Source organism: Artibeus jamaicensis, unplaced genomic scaffold, assembly GCF_021234435.1.
Source record: "Artibeus jamaicensis isolate MK-2021 breed Jamaican fruit bat unplaced genomic scaffold, CSHL_Jam_final contig_76, whole genome shotgun sequence".
NCBI classification, from domain to species: domain Eukaryota; kingdom Metazoa; phylum Chordata; class Mammalia; order Chiroptera; family Phyllostomidae; genus Artibeus; species Artibeus jamaicensis.
In genome coordinates this window covers 19,497,150-19,519,391 of record NW_026521954.1, presented here as the reverse complement: position 1 = coordinate 19,519,391, position 22,242 = coordinate 19,497,150, and the positions used below count along the sequence as shown (strand labels likewise).

The 22,242-nt window shown below is 44.2% G+C and overlaps 1 protein-coding gene across 10 annotated transcripts in view; it reads right to left on the bottom strand.

Annotated features, from left to right (window-relative positions):
* LDB2 (LIM domain binding 2) overlaps positions 1-22,242 on the bottom strand; it is a 329,166-nt gene that overhangs the window by 186,281 nt on the left and 120,643 nt on the right. For all 10 annotated transcript variants that reach the window (XM_053672491.1, XM_037126831.2, XM_037126834.2 and 7 more), the window contains exon 2: positions 16,489-16,591. In XM_053672491.1, the coding sequence (XP_053528466.1) occupies positions 16,489-16,591 (103 nt within the window). The remainder of the gene's footprint in view (positions 1-16,488; positions 16,592-22,242) is intronic.

The window sequence follows — 22,242 nt, the reverse complement described above, 5'->3', positions numbered from 1 at the left end:
GGAGTGTCCCCCAGGATGGCTGTTGGCTAAGGCTGATGGCTAACAGAACAGTTGGCTCATCTCAGACCTTTGGGGCCAAATATTGAAAGACTCGTACACTGAGGTGATTCATCCAACAACTATACGTCTTAATCCTGTTCGTTAGTAAGTAAAGGAGAGAATGAATCAATGAATCGGTGACTCAATGAACAAATGAAAGAAAATTTAAGGAGTGTGCCAACACCACTGATCACTAAAACCTTAAACGTTGCCTCTCTGACTCCCAGCACAGTGCTTCATGCTCAGAATTGGATGTAGTGAATGAAATATGACTGTATTTTTAAGAATTTCCAGATAAACATGGTCATATCGATGGTCGCCCATACCTGGCCTCACGCCTTCACCTGCTCCTGACCAAGCCGCTCCACTCCCTCTGCCATTGCGGGCCCCCCTCCCCCTGCCTCCCCTCCAGATGTTGCCCACATCTGAGATGCCCTGTCTTTCTTGTCGTGTCTCGCCAAAGATGAGGAAGAACTATTTCTTGTCTTCTAAGGACGCAGGTTATAGCGTGAAGTGCCTTAACTGTGGCACAAAGAAATGAGAACAGTCATAATTCCTCATGCGTGGGGGTTGATTGTGTTTCTGGGGGGACATCCAACTGTGAGTGCCTGTTCACACCGGGGCCCCAGGTCACCCTCCTCCGGGACCACTCTGCCCGTGGTCCACTGACATGGTGGGAGATAGGGAGGGGGGACCTACAGGGTCTTGGAGGCCTGTAAGAACATCATCTCAAACTGACTCTGTACGTGCAACAGCCGTTCTTACCCCCACGCCCAGCTGCGTTCTCCTCCTGCCCCCTTCTCTGTACCCCTTTTGTAAGAGAATAGCTGTGGCCCACGGAGCTGGACCCGCAGGCAGGGGCAGGCACAGTGCCACCACCCCGGGCAGCAGCCTGTGTGTGCCCAGCAACACCAGCCACGGCAGGTGGAGGCCAGCCCCAGGCTCCTGCTTCTTGCCCATGGCTTCCTCTGTCCTCCCACTCTCTGTGCCCCTGAGCCTCGGCTCTGGGCAAGAATGGTCCCCTCTAACCACCTGCTTCCACTGGCCCTCAGACACACACGTTTAACAGATTCTCACTCACACTCAGTTTAGTTAAATACTTAAGTTTAGAAAGTGGCAGGTGTAGAGTCCAAAACACGTGATTTAGCGGCTCCAACCAGGGGCATTGTAATCTGACGCAGTCCACTGTTTGGGAGAGACACGCCCTAAACACGGGACACGTGTCTCAGGTAGACTATCAGGAAGACAGGGTCCAGGCATTTCACACGCTCTGTCATTTGTTCTACAACTGTACCTCACCCTCCTCCTCACTCACCCAAAAAGATGGTACAACTTGCGTCACGATGAGAACAAAATAATGCCGAGATGATTGCACTTTTTTTTAAAGAAGAGTAAGAAGGAGGAGTGCTTAGTGATAAGATGTACAAAGAGCTTTGAACCCTGGACATTATTTTTACTGCAGCCTTCCCAGGATGCATTGCCCAAGACTAGAAGTTATTACCTAGTCTGCACGGCTTGTGATGTTGTTCCTACAGCACATAAAATTAATTCATACTCTGCTCTATAAAGTCCACGCTTACTTGAAAATTTTGATAATAATGAACAAGTATTAGGAGTGTTAAGTGTAGAATGAATAAATATGCAAATAGATGAAATAGCATTCGTAGCCCCATACTGAATAAATTCTTATCACGGAACGTGTACTCATCACGTAGGAGAACCTTAGCTAGAGCCAGCTGATGTTTGGTAAGGTCCTCAGGTAAAGGGAGTGATTAAAAATCCTAGACACAATTTTTCTAATTTGTAAATTCCCTATTATTTCGGAATGTCTGTCCCAAAGGTTTTGGGACAGAGAAAGAACTAGAACTTAATTTAGAAAGAGAGGGAGAGAAGCAATGAACAAGAGAGACCACCATCCGGTCCCGCCAAATGGAATTTTCAACTGGGCCTCCATTTAACTAAACCTGTCTAGGAAACCCTCAAAATAACCTTCCTTCAGAATCTTGATTTTTGAACTCACTGTTAGTTTTTAGAGTTCTTTTGATGATAAGTATTTAAAAATTTTTTATGCAGATAATGTTTTGGAAAAGGAGTAGACAGTACGTGCAAAAACAGAAAAGAAAAAAGGGATAAATTGTTATGGCTTTAAAATACATTAAAGCAACTTATTTGTTAATCACATTTTATATCTGAATTTGAAGTGGCGTACTTTTAAAAATTATAATTAAAGTGCATTGTCAAACCATGTGTTCATTTGTTGGATTATCTGAGAGAGGTCTCTTGAATATGACGTGGGGGAATCATATGATAACATCATTCATTTCACATGATTAATGAAAATAAAAAGTTTTAAATTTAAAACTTGGAATTGGAGATGGGAAAGAGATGCCACAGATTTCATTATAAGGCCCCAGTAACTATTTCTGGGTTTTATTTTATTAGCACTAAACTATGAGACCCGCCCTTTGAAACCCATTGGCTTTGTTTCTGATTCTCTGAGAGACAGTTTTCAGCATTTTGTCTCCTGGCACAAGCCCACATGTTTAAATTATTCTTTACTATTGTGGTATTTGGTTGTGCTGCGGGCCGACACTGCCCTGAACAGGCCACTTGTGAGCCTGGGAGGTTTAGGTGTCTGTCACGACACATTTTCTGGTAACAGTTGCTTAGCTACATTACAAATCTTTTGTTCTTTGCCCATGGATCAATCCCACCAGGCCTCCGGCAGTGTGAGCTGGTCTTTAGGTCATCTCTCCGCGCCTCTGTCCTCACTGCTGCTAAAGCCAGCCTGTCAGGCAGGTGCTCACTCGTGAACTTCCCGTATCTGTTTGATGTTTGTTTGATTTCTGTTTGATGTTAATGTGATGTTGCTCTAATATAACTCACGGACCTCTGGGGTGTACCCGCTCCTTAGGCTTCTCTCTGTCCTTGGAGAACTGTGTTCTCAGCGACTTTCGACTGATGTGGATGAATATGCATTTTCCTTCTATACTACGTGGCACACGATTACTCTCTGTCCGATGCCTTACTCTGACCTACACATGTGTTTTAATTCAAAGTTCCATAGTTTTCAGTCTGGATAACTGCTTAGACTACATGTAGTAGTCTATATGGAGACTAACTACAGTTAGTCTAATATAACCTATGTATCTTATTTATTGTTTAAAAAAACCCCACCTCGACATCATGACTCTAACATTCAGTCCTGAGACCAGACTGCGCTGCACACCTCGAGTCTATGCCCAGGAAAGACTCCCAGTCAGAAGCGCTACTTGTAAACCCAAACCAAGCCCTTCAAAAAGTTCATTAACTTCCTCAATCAATCAGGGTCGAAAACATAATTTGATACTTGGTAGTGGTTGTCATCAAGTTTCTCAAATTCTATTTTTGTTCACATTCAGACACACGGCCATTCAGATGATGGCCGTGTGTCCCCCACGAGGGCGGTGAGCGCTGCCTCTTTGCCCCAGGTTGGCCATTCCATTTCCCTGGAGTGCTGACAGGTCTTCCTTTTAAAGCACGATGGTCTGTCCCCACGTGTCTCCCACCCCTTCCAGCCAGGTCCAGTGAATCCATTCACCAGTGCCATTGAGGGCCAGCCCCGCTGTTGGGGACATGCCAGGTTCCGCCGATGACAAGAGGAAAGGGCTCTAATCCCTGTTTGAGGACATCTGTCAAGAAGCCCTGTGCACAACGATGCACTTGTCCAGTAGCCCCGGTGGGCAGAATTCTAAGAAGGCTCCCAAGGTTCCCACGCCCTGGCGTGAGCACCCCGCATGATCCTTCCCCTTGTGTGTGAGGGGCTTGTGATTCTGCTGAGGTATCGCTCCCTAGTTATGTTCTATCAGATGGCACAGGCATTGGGCAGATGTAATGAAAGTCAATCAAAAGAGAGATTACCCTGGGTGGGCCTGGCCTCCTCGGGTGAGAGATTCTCCTCCCTCCCTGGGAACACCAATCTGCCACAGCATGCAGAGAACCGTGGGCTCAGGAATGGCAGGCGGCTCCGATGAGCTAAAAACAGGCTCAGCGAACAGCAAGCAGAAAAGTGGGACCTTCTGCCCTGCACCTGCCGGCAACAAAATTCTGCCGCTGCCTCTGGGTCTCAGAGGGAATCGCAGTCCCAACTGTGAGACTGGGCGGAGGATCATCGCGGTACCCAGTGCCTGGGTCCTGACCCACGGAAAAATGCAACATCACGTGTGTGTGTGTGGTTTCCAGCTGCTGAGTTCCTGACACCTTGATAGGCGGCAACAGAAAATTAAAACATCCATCAGGCAGGTCGTCTCCAATTTCTTGCACGTTTGAAGGTGCAAGAAATTTCTCTTGCACTTGATTTGGAAAGTGATTCAAAGAACTAAATTAAGTAATATACGGTCCTTAGAAACTGTTACTTCTAGACTATATTCCATAAAAAAGGAGTAGAGCACTCTTACCTAGCTAGTCACTCAGCAGAGCCTTGTGTTTTAAGAAATGAGACGTGTGAATTCGAACCCAGGCTCCATCACCAACTAGCTGGATTGCCTTGAGCACGTCAAAGCCAAGTCAACTTCTTGGTATATTATCTATAAATAATCATTATAACAGTTACCTCTTGTTGATAAACTCCTAGGTGTCAGGAACCACATGTATATTATTTACAAACGCCATAATACCATGCCAAATAGACATGTTCATTTTTCAGATGGAACTAGAGAGGCTCAGAGAGATTAGGTGCCACTGCCAAGGTCCTGGAGCCCCTGCAGGACAAGGAAGGCCATCATTTCGAAGCTTGAGTGTCCCACAGTCCTGGGCTGTTTGTGCCCCCCCCCCCCAGTGAGGGGTTACTGTGAGACCCTCTCGGAGGGACTGTCCTGGACATGCGGATGGAGTGCATGACTTCCACAGTGCAAGGCAAGGACAGGACCCTCTGAAGTTACTTCACACCTCAGAAGTAAGTCCCGTCTGAGTTCCGGGCAGTGCAGATGTGTCCGGGCTGGGGCAGTGAGAGAGCCCAAGCCCAGGCAGGGAGGCCTCAGGGGCTGAAGACCTCATATACTTAGAGCAGCGGGAAGAAAGTCAAATGTGGACTCTCTGAGCCTCAAAGATATTCTCAGGGTCCCTCTGGGAATAAGCCTAAATCTTCAAATTTATCCAAAGTTTAGCAAATTTACAATGACAAATGTAACAGTTCCTCTAAATTGAAGTTTATCTCTTGGCAGTTTGGGACGTTTGGAGAAAATGCCAGCCACAAGGACTGGGGAGGAAATAAATCTTTAGATTCCCTAAAAACATAGAGAGTTTTTGTGAAAGACATATGGAGGCTCGCATACTGCATTGAAAAAAAATTTATAAATGTCAGCTTTGCAGCAGCAATGTTGGAGGGATTTAAGCAATCCACACTTCACTGTGATGAAAAAAAAATATGCTGTGAGTACAATTTGCCATTAGGAACTAATTATTCTTAACCTGTCTGTTTCCAGGAAGACAGCTCCAGAATCCAGAGAAAGACATCAGTTTTTTTACCTCCATCCAAACAGGTAACATTGAAAGATTGCACTGTTGAAAAGGCTACTGAGAAGCGGATGGCGAAGGGGTCACCACATGGGTGTCCACAGCAAAAGCGCTGACCCCTGAGTCTCTGGGTGCCTCACGTTCTTAGTCTCCTCAATACAAACAGTCAATATGATACCTGCTTCTGGGCTCACGGTGACAATGGAGTGAGATGCTGCCAGCCCGTCCTGCGATTAACCACGGCTTTCTCTCCATCCCCTGCCACACAGCAGGTGCAGAGGATACAGGGGGAAATAAGACAGCCTCCCGCCCCACCTCCAGGAGCTCACAGTGGGTCCTGACTTAGGAAAGAATTTTATGAACAGCAAGGCACCGTCCGAATGCTTGTCACTGACGCTCATTAACCAACCCACGAGGTTACTGTTGGAAACATTTGAAAAATGGCCAAGGCTCCACTGTGTATATGACTCTTTTTTTTTCAATTTATGATATTGTAGCAAGAATGACTTAATTGGGACTAAAAATTAGAATCTGGACAAAACCACAGCTACTATGGGAGGGTCTTGTAAATTTTTTTTCTTTCCAAAGAAAAAGAAGTAACAAACTGCAATTTAAAACCGGGGAAGGTAGAAAGACAGTAGGTATTACATGCATTCCTTGTTTCTCTGTGGATGGGTCACCTCCCCTTTTCCTCCCCTTTTCCTCCCCCTTTCCTCTGAATGGGGATAACACCAATTAAACTATGCCCTGGTTGACAACGAAGCCCAGGGCTGAACACAGGAAGAACACAGGGGAAGCACCACCTGTCAAGAGATACCATGGACCTCAGGACAGACACCACCAACACCTGGTAAGAAATATACAACTCAGAATTTCCGCTAAGTGGTGACCTTGCTGAGGCGATGCCAAAGATGAGCCTGGATGCAATAAATCTCTACTGTTTCCACAGCCGGGGCTGCCTGCATTGAGCTGGAGGACCATTTTCTTAAGTAAGGCATGGCGCTGGTCTGACGTTAATTTAACAAGGTAATTATCAGGTGAAATATAGCTGCCACGCTACTGGGAACCTTAGTAATAACTCTCATAATTACTGATTTTGGGCCCATCTTTTTAAAAAAAATAATAGAGCTCTAAGTACTAAGGCATTTTATAGGAAATACTTCCGGGCTCAGTGTCTAATGGTATGCAGGGCTATTAAGGATGTAATTAGTGGTTTATTTAGAGAATCTGCCAAACACAGTTTATCGTATGTCTTATGATTCTATTGAAGAGAAGCAAATGAACATGGAGACGTTAAGTTATTTTATGCAGGCAACCTTGAAAAAGTTGATTATCACTGACTTTTTGAAAGCTTGAAAGTCGAACTTTCTTAATGCCTCAATTCAATAAAAGTAGCTAGCTTTACCAGATGCTGGTAGTTCACGCATGTGACCTGCTGAACATTTCCAGAGGAGATTTTATGTGGCCAAGTACATCTCTCAGGTAACCAACTTCAATTTTTGGAGTATTTCCTTCTGTAACACACACACACACATCGTCATCCTTTCACTGAGGACCATCTCAAGCAGTTAATTTTATCTGGAATCTGAGAGTAACGTAGAGACATCTCATGTGTCTAGGAGGAAATGCCCTCCCAAGCATTACTGACTAGGGTTGCCTCTTGATTCGGTTCTGGAAGAACTCTTGCCTTTTCATTGTCCTCAGGGTAACTAACCTGGCACAGCAAATGATGTATTTTTCAAAGTAAAACAAAGACAAATGGCAAATAAGATTATTCAAAGGCAGGACTAAATAAGATATGCATGTTTAGAGAAGCCTGTAAAAATAATATAATGGTCTCTTTGTTCTAGACAATATGGAGAACTTGTCTCAGAATTTGCTCACACATGACCTTACTTCCTCCTTCTACAGATCTTCAAAATAATTATTAGTATCAATTGTCAATTCCCACTTCTCCTGACTTGTTCAAAAGTGAAAGATACATCAGAGAAGTTCCCATCAAAGGGTATATTAAAGATAGCACCAATTGGGAAAGGATGAACTTCATAAAAATAAACGAGCTCGCTGGAACTGTCTTGTGAAGTGGATTCTCTTGGGAGGAATAATAAAGCAAAATGCATGAAGGCACCCAGTTCGGTAAGGTCTTGCATTCAAATACTCCAATGTGACTAACTTGATTGAATGATAAATAATGAAATACATCCTGATGGGTGATTTTTGTCAGGGAGCCTCTACATTCTTCACGAAATCCACCTGAACAAGCCTAAATACAGTTGCAGAAAAAAATGCTAATTTAAACCAACCCCCACAAATGCTTTACTTCATACCCCATTTTCACAAATAAGGTACGTTCACCACCCGAAAACATGATGCAAAAGTCAAGATTAATCTGTACATGGGCTCACTATACTAAATAAGAACATCATAACCCAATATCATGCAAAGGCGATACTACAAATATCTCAGCTTAAACTGATTTTTCAAGATGCTTTTGTTTGAAAAAATCAATGTTACATTTGAATACAGAGTCTAAAAATGCAGTGGTGAAAGCATTATGAAAAACAGGGTCATAAAATGAGAGTATTGATATGAAACTATCTGGCTAAAATTAAGTTCTAGAAACAATAGCTCACTAGACTTATAGTGCCTCCAAGGCAAGCGATTTTGTCCATTCATCTTCTCATCACCAGGGCATAGAAAGATGACACGTGGAAAGTCCTTGAGAAAGGTTAAATAAATAAACAGAAGTTTTCACTGAACTTAAGTCTATTATGACCCATTCAATAAGTAGGAAATTGATGTACCTGGCCACCAATCCTAAGTATGACGTAGTCTATAAAATTGGACTTAGTAGGTGGTTGGCAGATTAACTATGTCGTGAAAAATTCTATCAACTCATGGCCCAAAGCATTAAAGGAAAAACAGTCCTAGAGTTTTAGGTTTGATAAATGTGATTTTAGCTTGGTGTTTAAAATGTTTGAGTCTTGCCCTGGCTGGTGTAGCTCAGTGGATTGAGTATGGGCCTGTGAACCAAAGGGTTGCCAGTTCAATTCCCAGTCAGGGCATGTGCCTGGGTTGAAGGCCAGTTCAGGTCCCAAGAAGGGGCACACACAAGGCAACCACACAGCCATGTTTCCCTCCCTCCCTATCTTCCCTTCCCCTCTCAAATAAATAAATAAATAAATAAATAAATAAATAAATAAATAAATATTTTTTTAGGTTTATTTATTTTTAGGAAGAAGAGAAGGGAGGGAGAGAAACATCGATGTGTGGTTGTCTCTCACGTGCTCCTACTGGGGACCTGGCCTGCAACCCAAGCAGGTGCCCTGACTGGGAAACAGAAAGGTCACCCTTGGGTTCACAGGCCATTGCTCAATCCACTGAGCCACACCAGTGAGGGCTAAATAAATAAATCTTTAAAAGAAATGTTTGAGTCTTGAGTAGGAATACATTCTATGCGCCCAAGAATCAGAAAATGCATGTGCCAGAACCCCGCACATATCATAGTCACACGGAGTCTCAGGAAACAGCACCAACTACCCGTCTCCTGGTTAGCACATCACTCAGACCTCAACTTAGCATTTAGGTTGTAGGTCTGTCTTCTCAAGCCTGTATATTTGACAAAGAGTTTTCTCTCCAGGAAAAACCCAACAACCCTCCCAGATTTCTTAATAGCTTGACATACAAAAGGAAAACAGCCCTGGCTGGCATAGCTCAGTGGATTGAGCGCGGGCTTGCGAACCACACAAAAGGCAAACAAAAAGTCATGAAATCCTAAAGATCAATTACAAATATGGTGCTAATTATACCTTGGACTTGTATGGCACTTTAAATTCATTCAAAGTACTTTTATGTCCATTATCTCATATAATCATTAGTGTGGTATTTATTAGCAAGGAGAGAATGGAATGTCTGCTCGGTGTAATGTGATGGCCAGTTTGCAACTCGATATCATCAACTGGAACCACAATGGGGAGAGACTCAGTTTTCTTTTCCCCTGAGAAGTCTATCAGTCCATCGATCAGTTGTAGGCTTTTTCTTTCTCAAGTCTTTTTTTTTAACTAGTCCCAGATTTTGTCTTGAATATTAATACCCCAAGAATAGTTTCTTTTGGAGCAACTTAGCTGATTGTGTTCATCTCAGGTAAGAGTTTTGCATAAAATAAAATAAAAAAAAACAAAAGAAAAAAATTGTGAGGAACTGCCTTTCTCTCAAGGAACCATGTGCCTCGCTATGACAACATCTGGCAAATAGCAACAACTCCGTTAGTTCTGGATGAATGAACCCAAGAGCGAGTGCAGAAACAAGGGAACTTCGAAGGAGGGGCTGCATTATTCTAATTTAATTCATTCCAAATCTGGCCAGTCAAATGGAGGCTGCTGTTGAAAAGCTTCCCTCACTAAAACCACAAGCTCAGAGGTGAGAGCCGTCCAGAAAGGATGTAGTGCAGCTCCATGGGAAGGCAACCATTTTCGGGAGTCACCTGAGACAAAGACGTTCGTGCCATTGCTCAGTGAAAATGCCACAGTCATCTAGCACCTGGCCATCAAGGATCTTAGAGGTGGTGCATTCTTTTCTCTAAGATATATTTTTGAATGCAACTGAAGTTCATTTCCTTTCATTTGGCCCTTGGTAAATAAAGGTATCAAGCCCAAAGGTACCTGGAGCAGTAGCCAGCACTCAACAAGTGTTCCATAGCTTCTCGCTCTCTGAACAAAGCAGGTGACAGCATCCTAATCCTCTGTTGGACAGGTGTCATAACTGTAATATAATAGTTTGGGACTTGCTTGTTTAAATCACCATCTTCCATTAATATCGGTTTTACTCCCAATCAATTAAGATGGCCACCTCAATTCTTAAGGGGTCCATCTAGAAAGAAGACAAGTGATGTGGTTTTGCCCAAAGCCAGAATTTTCCCTGCTATGTGCCAAATGACTAAATGAACCATGGGAACTAACTCCTATTTGAATCCGAGTGACTGGCATATCGTAGGTTAACTCATTCCCTTAGTTATTCATTCACTCATTGACTCATGCAGTAAGTACTAATTGTGTGCTTTCCATGAGCACTGCCAAGCTAGGGTTCTGTTATTTAATCTAATTTAATCTTCACAATAGCCTTATGATGTTGGTGTTACTGTGGTGGAACAGAGACTCAAACTAAATCTCTGTGAATCCAAAGTTCATGTTTTCACGTCTACTTCCATAAATTTAAAAAAATTAGAAATGAGTGAGGACTTTTCAGAGGAACAAAGTGGCTTTGTGGATGGAGTTTCCCCAGGACTAGCTGGTGTATCTCTCTTGGAGAAGGTCGGCGTCTTCGGTGCCAGCCACTCAGACCTGTGCCCTTTTAGGTCTCAGGTGAGCTCTCTCTTCACACTCAAGGGTCTGGCCTTGGAATCCCTTCTCCCGTGGACTGCAAGGCTGTTCTTTGCACATAACTTTTTAAAATAGCCATAGTAGTCATCCAGTGTGGTGTCCAAATACCTACGCATATATTAAAGGACTGATTTCCCCCAGAATCTATCTTTAATCGTGTAATATATTAGAAAGAGAGAAAGAGGAACTGGGGGCAAGTGCTTTCAGAATCCCTCGATAGCAAGCACAGTAAAGGCACAGTTGGATGAGGGGAACCAATAAAAAGCAGGAGAAAACTAGTAACCAGAGGGGGTGACATTTCATATGCCTTGTAGAATTTCTCCACCTTAGGAATCACATCCCAACATACAACACAGAAAAACATATTACAGAACAAAACTAAAGAACATAGTCGGTCAGGTAGTGCTATCAGAGAGATGAGAAAAAAAAGGAGGGGGGAAGAAAAATATAAAAGAGAAATGAGCCCTGGCTGGTGTGGCTCAGTGGATTGAGCACCAGCCTGTGAACCAAAGGGTTTGCAGTTCAACTCCCAGTCAGGGCACATGCCTGGGTTGCAGGCCAGGTCCCCAGTAGCGGGTGATTGAGGGGCAACCACTGATATTTCTCTCTCCCTCTCTTTCCCCTCTCTAAAAATAAATAAATAAAATAATTTAACAAATTATCTTTAAAAATGCAAAAGAGAAATGAGTGTGGAAATGACTCCATAGGACCAATATTTGAAGGACCAATATTCTTCAAACTGTCTAATGAAACTTCATGGTCAAGAAAAACAGGGGGAAAATAATGCTAGGAAAAGCAGTGACCTATCCTCAAATAACTTTCTTCTCCTGGAGAGTGAGACGTTCCCCCAGCAGCCACAGAGGGACAGAGGGTACATAGTCTTTCACTAGTGTGACTAAAAATCTGGGCTCGTGCCAGAAATCTTTCTTCCAGACAGAATAAAGAAATGAAGGTGAAATAACAAGAGTGTGATAGGAAACCACTGGTGTCCGTCAAACCTGAAGTTCCAAATCATAGATAAAAGATGAATGACAATCGTATCTGAATTGCCGAGTCTCGATCTGGAGGCCGCAGTGTCCTCATTGGAATGCAATCGATTAATAGCTATTTATGGACCAGTTTCCTGGTGCCAGAAACTCTACTAAGAACTTCGCATGTATCGACCTCTCCCTTTTCCTCACCAAACCCTCACTTTTCCATGGAGACCATTAATGCTTACAAAGTGACTTATGCCAAATCACACAGTAGCAAGACGAGGCTGGATTTGAACCAAGGTGTCAGATCCAGAACCCCTCCCTGAACAACAGAGCTTTCCTCAAACGTAGGCCAGTAGGCAGTGCCCCCCAACAGAATGGCATTTTAGTTGTAATATCATTTCTCATCCTAATTTCCAAAGCGATGACTACCTAGACATGTTTAACCAAGTGCTGGAGTCCCCACCAGAGTAGAGAACCCCACACATACTCACCCTCTTTCCCCGCTCTTTCCCTCCTCCTGCTCATCACTGACCCCACCCCACGCACATCTGGTTTCCGGGAGGAGGTTGCCTCTTCAGGGTACATTTCAGCAGAAGCTGCCCAGCAGAGTCCAGTAGGCTCCCAGCTGACCAGTGGGGCTCTGTAGGAAGCTCTACACGCTGAGCACACTTGACAAGCACCTGCCAGCTGGCCAAGTCTATCCAGGGACGCATAAAAGCTACACAGTGATGCTGAGACTGGGCACTGTTATCAACAACAATAGTCGATGCTGACTACCCCATGCTTCCAAAGTTCCAAGGTTTTTAATGGGTCATCTCATTTAATTTTTACCAAAAGCCAGTGATGATAGCATTGTACCCATTTTACAGATGAGGAAGTGAAGGCTCTGTTTACCAAGCCTAGCACAGATTAAAAACCAAGAACATTTGCACTGGATTAAACCCTCACGCTTTGTCTCCTACACTGTGCGGCCTCCCAGCTTCTCCAATACTGCAAGACTCCCTGAATCTATTTTTCCCTGAAAGAATTATTCCCTGAATGAACTAGGAACCAACATTTCCTGTGGATGAAGAACGGGGCCAACGTGGACCTGGACACAGCCTTGGTGTCCTGAGGGGTTTACCACGACCTTTACCTGAAGGTATTGGTAGTGGTCATAAGGAAAGAGAAGAGAGCTTAGCTACATGCCCAAAAAGCAGTAGAGGAAATAATTTGCTTGAAGTTAACAGCAAGCAATCGACCTAAGAACAGTTGTTTCTGTACAAGACGGAGAAGGAAAATCACAAATGATGCTGGAAAGTGAGTGTGCCACGCCCGTGTGCAGAGGCCTTTGACGCCCACTCCTCTGCTCACTTGGCCTTCTCTGTCACGTCAGACATGGTAATAATTAGTGACGTATGTTCCTGGAAATGTGTGACTTGAAGAATCCGTGTCTTTCCCGTTAGCTATGGGAGGTTGTAGGAGTCCAATGGGGGCAAGGGAGGGAGGGTGCCCTGACTTTGACTTTGTAGTCAGTCTACTGAGGGCCACTGACTCACCCATGGGGACTCTCTGGACCAAGCTTCTATTTTCAGAAAAGACCCTTCTCAGCTCTAATGTTCTTTAATCAGCAATCTGCTGACAAAGAGAGGAAGCCACTTACCCCTCGTCCCCCAAGGAGAAAACTAAGTCCCTGGAACTGCCAAGGTCTCCAGCTGCACAGGGACAGAGAGCCTGATTTCTGACAGAGTCCACTGACCCCGTCCCACCTGCACCACTCCATATCGGCCACACCCAGCAGTCTCTAAGTCTCCAATCACGTCCTACCTGGGGAGGGCATCTCACCCCCATCAGGAGAGTGGAGACTGTGCGGTCAGTGATGCAACACAACCAACACAAAGGCGCTTTCTGAAAGAGCAGTGTGTCTCCCAAAGCATAATTATTTCCTGCATTATTACACTGCTCCCCTGCCCACTTCAAGCAGATCAGACCATATCCTACAGCTTATTTGGAAATGCCGGCACAGTGCTGTACATTCGATTCCTCCAGTTAAAAAACTCCAAAGGTTTTGGCAAAGACATGGTTTTGCCAATGTTCTTTTGGTGATACAAACTTTCCCCCAAATGTCAATTCAGTCAAGCTATTATTCATTCAGCAAATACTTATCGAGCACCTACTATGTGCGAGTTCCTGTATTCACCTGAGAATCCAGCAATAAATAACATAGAAGTCCTGTCCATATGGAGATAACATTCTAACAGAGGCTGACAGCGAACAAATGTGTAAACAAACACGTATTACAGGACCCACGTAGCTAAGAGATATCTTAGAGCCAGAGGGACCCTCCAAGACCATAGAGATGGGGAGGGAGAAGAAACAATTTTCTCTAGTAAAGGTCTAAGGAAACCTCATCTGGAATATTTCCTAGTACCAGGAATGAAAGTAATTCGGGGATTTTTTTACAACACATACAAATGTAGTAGCCAAGTCTTATATTTTCTCTCAGAAATACAAAGCTCTGGGCTCCCTGGGCAGAGGCATCTCAGGGAAGAGCCATAGCCTGCAGCCGAGGGCCCGCAGGTGTTCTCCCAGCCCGTGGGGACCACGAATGGGTTAAGGTGGTGGCGCCAGTGCCGGGAGCACTGCATGAACAGCGTGTGTCAGGCGTTCTAAGCATGCTTCATCTTCCCTGTCTTCCAGGCCTGGCCGTCAATCAGCTGTCACTCGCCCGCACATCAGCAGTGTGCGCGCACCACCAGGCTGTCAGCAAGGCAGCTGACGCGGCTGGGCTCCAAGCTGCCAATCATCTTTGTTTCTCTTCCCTGCTCTGGAAATATTTTGGCTCATGGAAACAAAGAAACCTGGGCAATAATGGCTCAGAGAAAGGCACTGATCATGCCTCACCCCCAAATGATGTTGGGGTGGGGGGTGGACAGAGGGGAGATTGGGAATCTGTTTTATTAGTACAGGCTTTAAAAACTGTAATTCTAGTTCTCTGAACAGACCCTGATGAATCCTGTGTCCCACCCCACCCCCCAAAAAAAGAGTAGGAACAAGGAATAAAAAACAGTGATAACTTGAAGTTATCTGAGCTTAATCCTCAGAAAAAAATAAGAAGGCTCACAGGATGGATGACTGCTTCATTCAAAATTATTCACCATTGATCAGGCAGCTTTGGAGGAGAGAGTAATCGCTGGATTGCCGAGTTTATTTATTGCCCAGGGTCTTCAGAAACAGCAGCTTCTAAAGCCCGGCTCCCTCCCTGTCTCGTGCACAAAGCTGCTTGGAGGAACCCACACCCTGGACAGCAAGTTAACGCATCAGGACCCCCAAGGGGTGGTCTTACCTGTGCTTGCAACTGGAGTCTTATGTCAAATAAAGACACTCTGAAACATGCTGGCTGTTGTCTGCATGCTGGCTGCCTCTCTCACCCAAAATATTCATTAGAAATGCCCCATGACTTTCATAGCCCAAAGGACACAAATCTAAAGAGATGCTCCTGGCAATGAGTTTCAGTAGGGCAGCAAGTCCAAGTTGCCAGGCTCTCTTCAGTTTGCCACCATCATATATTTGCAAATCATGGTGCATATATTGGCATACTTAACCAACTCATTATGCAATAGATCCAAATACTACCAAGTTGTCTGAAGTCCTCCAAATTAAACAACAACAGCAGCAGCAACAACCTGTTGTTCCCTATGGCTTTGGAATACATTCAGCAACAATCAGATGTTCACATCGTGTTTATCGAGAGCCTATTAGCCATCAACTGCCCCACGCTCTGGGTTGCCTCATTCCAACATGCGGCGGCTGGTTCCATCATCATCTGCATGTTTGTGGGATGTTTTACCCTCTGACAGATCCTTTCATATGTGCAGCCCTGATCTCTGGAAACACATCTCCCTCTGATCTAACTGGACACTAATTGCCTTTGTGCTGATGTATCTGTGCCTCTCAGTCTTACAGCAGAACTAGCAAATCTGATCTCTGACAAGTTGGCTGAACCTAATCAGGACAGATCAGCTGTTGCCCAAGGTGCCACAGGCTGCAATTTGAGAATCTGTATGGAGTTATCACTCGCCGGAAAGACCGGGAACTATAATTCTGTCAACACCAATCCAAAACGGTGTGTTCAAAGCAGCTGTGGCCTCCCCCGCCCCCAGAAAAGATTGTGCTTGTCAAATAAATACCTGAGCTCATTGATAAGAGGGAATTGGGAGGATGTGGCTGCTACAGTGACAGAGGAAATTTTTAAGGAAGCTTCAGAAGCAGAACATTGGGTGTAAGTGTGAGCTGTCAGGGATAAATGGGGGGGGGGGATCACAGGGGAGAGATGGATGAAAAGTCTCCACAATTCAGCTCCCACTTATCACTGAGTGACCAGGTTTGTATTTGCGTCACTTGCTAAACAGACAAGTGCCCAAACCCTCTATGCCGTGAAGGCAAGCTCTCCCAGCTGACTTGGCTGCGGCCCCGTGACAAGGCCTTGATCAGCAAGACTGTGCTCAGGAGGGGGGCGATTACTGTCTGGCCGTCGGTACTGTGCTGTTTTCGGAAGACGCCTGCCATTTTCTTAGAGGTGCAGAAAGAGAAACTATTAGAAAAACAAACTTCTTTCTTACTGTATCGCTTTGGTCCATCTTCCAAACAAAATGAAAGGGTTAATGTGGCGTCATCTTCAAAAAACTCAGTGGCAAACGCATCCCACCAGAGGTTGTCGCTGTCCTGCAAAGAGACAGAGCATTTATTGAACAGGCAAGAGTGGAAGATATCTCAATGAGGAAAAAAAGAAAAAGAAAGAAACCCAAAAAAAGGAAAAAGAAAGGAAACCCAGTCGTGCGAGCAGATGCGTGTGGGTGTTCTAGAAAGAGGGTGGGCGGGTGTGTGGTCACTCTTCAAATTAATTACCTCAAATGGGGACTGAATTCCAATTCAATAAGCAAGTTAGTGCAAACTGAATGAAAATTATTTTAGAGGATAATTTTGGGAAGATTTAATACATTTACTCTAGAGCACGATGATATTTTTAACAAAAAGGTTAGATTTAATGTAAAGTACATTCAACTCTCTTTCTCTTTGCTCTTTTTTAGGAGTCCAAATTTACAACAGAAACCATAATATTACAACTAGGTTAAGAGAGTAAATTTTTAAAACATAATTTATTCAAAAGGGGCACGTGTGGCTTGCAGCCCTGCTTTATGCAAATATTCCTATAAGAGACACAGGTGTGAGTGCTACATAGATAGAGAGAGAGAGAGAGAGATGCATTTCTGTGCAGGGAACCAACCATCAGACACATATAGATTGTGCTTGATGATTGTTTTTAAAATTATAGGCAATCACTAGCTTGTTATTAAAACAATTATTAAAAATGAATCAGTTCAGCAGAACGCACACCATCCACATGAATTGTCTGTTTGACTTGGGTTGAGTGTTTGCCTTGCTCATCCAGGAAAGACTTTGCAATTGGCCCAGGCTAAGGTAGTGACAATCATTGCCAATCTCCAGGGGCAGAGGGGGGCCTCCTGTAGTGGGAATTAGAAAGGTTATGCTGAGTGTTACATTTATAATAAAAGGGGAATTGTACCCGGGCCTGGTGCTCTGTAGAGTGGCCTATTTACCCTGAAATTCTTAAGCACACTCTTTTTCCAGAGAATTGGTGGTTCGTGCCAGATGCAGGCCCGAGATGTTTCACGGCTGCCTGTCAGATTGGGGTGGGATGGAAGGGGGCCTGCTGCTCCCCACCCGAAGGCCCCAGGGCTGAGGCCCTGGTGGAGACATCACAAGCCTCTCTTCTTCCCATTAAGTTGTTCCTCGTTTGACAACACTGAGCTGTTGTCACTGGCAGGCTGCAGGAACAAGCCTGCTGTCCTGGCGAGAATAATGACGGGGCCACTGAAGATGGATGCCGTCCTCGTTCCAAAAAAAAGAAAGTCAGACAAATGGATTTTTTTGTCTTCTTTTCTCTGGCCTCCTACCAATCACCACACCAAAATCCAACACTTTTCTTAATAAAAACACAGTAAATATAAAACCACTCAGAGGCAACTCATGGATTCACATACAAACTACTTTCACTCCTTCAAAAAATTCCACTGCTGGAATTATATCCAAATAACCCTGAAACACCAATCCATAACAACCTATGCACCCCAATGTTCATAGCAGCACAATTTACACTAGCCAAGTGCTAGAAGCAACCTAAGTGCCCATCAGTAAATAAGTGGATCAAACAACTATGGTACATTTATACAATAAAATTTTATGCAGCAGAAAGAATGAAGGAACTTCTACCCTTTGTGAGAGCATGGAAAGAACTGGAGAGCATTATGCTAAGGGAAAAAAGCCAGGCAGTGAAAGACAAACACTACATGATCTCACCTTTAAGTGCAACCTAATCGACAAAACAAACAAGCAAGCAAAATACAACCAGAAACATTGAAATTAAGAACAATCTGACAGTAACCAAAGGGGAGGTGAGAGGGGATAATGGGGAGAAAATGGAGAAGGGTTTTCAGGAACAACTACAAAGGACACATGGACAAAACCAAAGGGAGTGGAATCAGGGGAAAGAGGTGGGGGTACCTGGGGTGAGGGAGGAGTAGTGGGGGGTAAATGCAGACAACTGCATTCGAACAACAATAAAACAATTTTTTTAATGAATGTTAATTGATCACTTATAATATGCAGGCTCTCAGGATGAAAGTTGGGTCCCTACCCTCAAACTCACCTGCCATAGACTGCCAAGCGAGCCCCTGATGGGCAGCCTGAGACCCTAACGGTCTCCATACCTGAGACCACAGCATGAAGCCTGGGTGCCGTGGGAGCTGTCAACTTCTAAAAAAAAATCAGTGGGCTTAGAAGGGGAAGAAGCAGCTGCAGAAAGAAACCCTATTTGGGAACCTGAATGCATTGGTGTATTTTCAAATTGCTACGCAGATGGATAATGAATAAATAGTGAACATTTATTGAGTGCTTACCACCTGCCAAGCACTATTCTAAGTACTTTATGTTCATTTTCCCACTTACTTTTCACTACCTCCCTGTTTCTTGTTTTTTCCTCTCTCCAGTGTAACGATAATATAATTTTCTTGTGGCGGGGTTCTGTTTTGCTCCCTGCTCTACCTCCCGGGCCCCTACATGGTGTCGAGCCCACGCTATCACTCAATAAAAGTTGTTTACTTTAGAAATAAAGCTGCTCACCTTGTTACTCCTACTTTACACCTGCAGAAGCCAAAGCTTAGGTGGTGAATGCAAGTTGCTCAAGTTCACTCAGCCAAGACACGGTGGTGCTGGGATTTAAACTCAGATCCTCAAACCCTTGGACTGTCGGACATCAAGACCTGCCCCAGCTTCTCTGCCTGACTTGTTTCTCTGACAGGCTTTGGGGAGGCAGGGGTTAGGGTTCAGCTGGAAGGGAGCAAAAGCGGAAAGGGAACATTCTACCTCAGGTTGGCTTTTCCTTCTGGCTCCTCGCTTTACTGCACTGCTCTGTGGCCGGGACTCCTCAGGCCTGGGACACCTGGCGCCCCACAGGACAGCAGGTGGTCCTACATCCTTGGTGGAATTCGCGTCTGCAGGCAACTCTCAGATTTCCACCTCATCCGAGCTAGAAGAACTTGGACAACTAACCTCACTCCCTGAGCCTGTTTCCTTGCTGGCAGTGAGGGAAATAATAAGAGTAACAACAACAGCCATAATCACCTTGCACAGTAGCTACGACAGCAACAAAAACAACAGTGATACCTTGCAGGGTAAGCGTGCATGTTAAATAAGTTAGTGGGCATAAGTGCCCAGCAGAGAGCCTAGGACGCACTGATGATCAATAATAACATGCCTTTTCCCCCGATTCTATTTATCATCTTCACTCTCATTTCTAAGGGATGAGACATTCCACATTCTGGGGAACTGCATCAAAAATGGACTTTCTAAAACCATCTGTTCATAATCAAGCACATTTCCCTATCACTTCAACAGTTTGTAATCCGTTTGCCTGGCAACAATACCTGTCTGTCACACGGTTGAAGCTCTGAGTGGAAATTTATAGGCTCGCTTTGGCCCTGATGATTTTTCCAAGGCCCTGTGACAGATCTGGTACCCCGCCTCTATTCTCCTATATTCTGACTCTGGTTTCTAGCATCTCTGCTAGAAAATGGGGCCATGAATGGTGAAATCCCAGGGAGAACCCAGGCTGATCTGAAGTGGCTGGGAGAAAAGAAAGGACTCAGGTTAAGAGGGGGTGCGAGAATTGCCTAGGAGGCACCCTACAGGAGCCGCCCTACGGGTTCCTGGGGACCCAAGCAAGTGAGTGCTGTGTATGCAGCCGCTGAGAGAGGCATAGTGATCTGAGAAAGGGGAGGAGTTATCTGATTCCAACTAACTACAGTGGATCATGAGCTGAGTCACTGTCTCAGAAAAAAATCTCAGGGCAGGATTGGCAGAAGAAGGTCACCTCAGGTAACTCTGTACACAAAAAGTTAACTGGCTTTGGTCACAAATCTTGGAAGAACATTCTAAAAACAAAAATGCAATATGTCATTTTTCACAGTGTCAGACACATTATAGGGACATTAAAAATATGTTTTGGCTGGTATATAGAATGAATGAATGAATGAATGAATGAATGAATGAAATTCCTTACTGTATCATCATAAACCCAACTCAAGAAATTTGCTCTAGAATGTTTTGAAGAGACCTTGATTGTTGACTCTCCATTGTCTCTTGGCTGATATTTTTTAACTGGCATTAAAAAATTTGGCATCATTTTTAATATAATTGTCAGTTGCCTTCACATATATAAAGTTTTTGAATTCATCTCTAGTTAAGAGCACAAATGTTATGTAGGAGAAGGAATAAAAGGAGTAGAGCTTTAAGAAAAAAATTACTAAATGTCAAGCATAAATGAGTCTTGCATTGGCCTTATATGAAACAAGAAGATTACAGAAAGAACATATATGAGTGGGGGTCCCTGGGTTAATACTTGCACCCATCACCTGATGTTTTCTAAGAACTTACCATGAATTGGACACCTTAGGTTCACAAATACCCTCATGGCTACCATGAGGAAAGCAGGCAGCCTTATGGAGAATCTATATCCTTAACCTCTAAGTTACACTGACTTGACCGTGTGAATTCTGCCTCTTAGTTGCTACATGACCTTAGTCAAGTCCCCTAACCCCTTCGTATCTATTTGCTCATTTTAAAAATGAGAATAATTTCAGGAGAGTCTGAAGACCAAGGAGTGACTGCCCAGCGTACAGTAGCTGTTCAGTAAATGGCAGCTGTTATTACTCATCATGGCCTCATTTGACCCTTAAGATATTTATAGAGAAATCAGAAATTCAAAAAGGTTAAACTACTCAGTAAAGATCAGATAGCCAGCTAGAAAGTGGTAAAGCAGAAGTCTATGTACAAAGTTTGCCAAACTCCAGTTCATTTTTAAAATTGATTTTATTTTCTTTACACAAGTTTTAGGTTCACGCAAAATTGAAAGGACAGTACAGAGATTCCCCATGTACCCGCAGCCCTCATGTAACCCCCATCCAAAAGGCCCATTTGTTACAATGATAAACCTATCAGCCCATGTTTTTTTTTCCCAAATAATGCTTAAAATGTGATTTTCCACGTTAAGTTCAAGACAACACTGGTTCCACAGAATAGAAGATGCAGCATTGGCCAGAGGACATTCTGCCTGAGCAGACCTCCCTCTCTGGCTCTTTCAGATTCTGCACTTTCCCCCACTTCCACGTGGTTTTCCTAATAATAAATTTCCCCTCTTCAAACCCCTCTTGCTTCCACTTTGCTGCCTGGTATAATTGCTGGGATCAGTTAGGCAATTTTGTGAAAGAAATCTGTGTAATAATGAGGCTTGGGTTCAGGGCAGTGGATTCTGCTGAACCAGATAAGAAATCTTTGGCAGATGATCAAACAGTCCTGACTGGTAGGAGTTCAGTTCTGAGCCACACAGCTACCTCATGAGCTGGGGACAACAATTTTTAAACAATCAGACCCTCCATTATTTAACTCCTAGGTGTCAGCCGTCTAGAATGGTCTGAGGCTGACAAAGTCTGTGAGCACTGCACTAGGCCACATGTGAGGAAGGTAGAGGGGGCAAGGAAACATAAAGGAAAGTGGACCGTCAGAAATTCTGCAGCCTCTCTGCAGACCAGCACTCCCTCCTCCTGATTGTCAACTGTACCTCCATCACTGGGAGAAATCAAAACCTATGAAATTCCCAGTTCTTCTTTGAGTAGGCCATGGCCAAGTGCAGGGAGATGACCAGTAGGAAGTTGCGTAAGTCAAGTTTTCAAGGCTATTTTGAGGCAAGGATCCTAAAGAGAAACTCACTCTGTTGACTCGCTTTAAAGTTTGAAGGG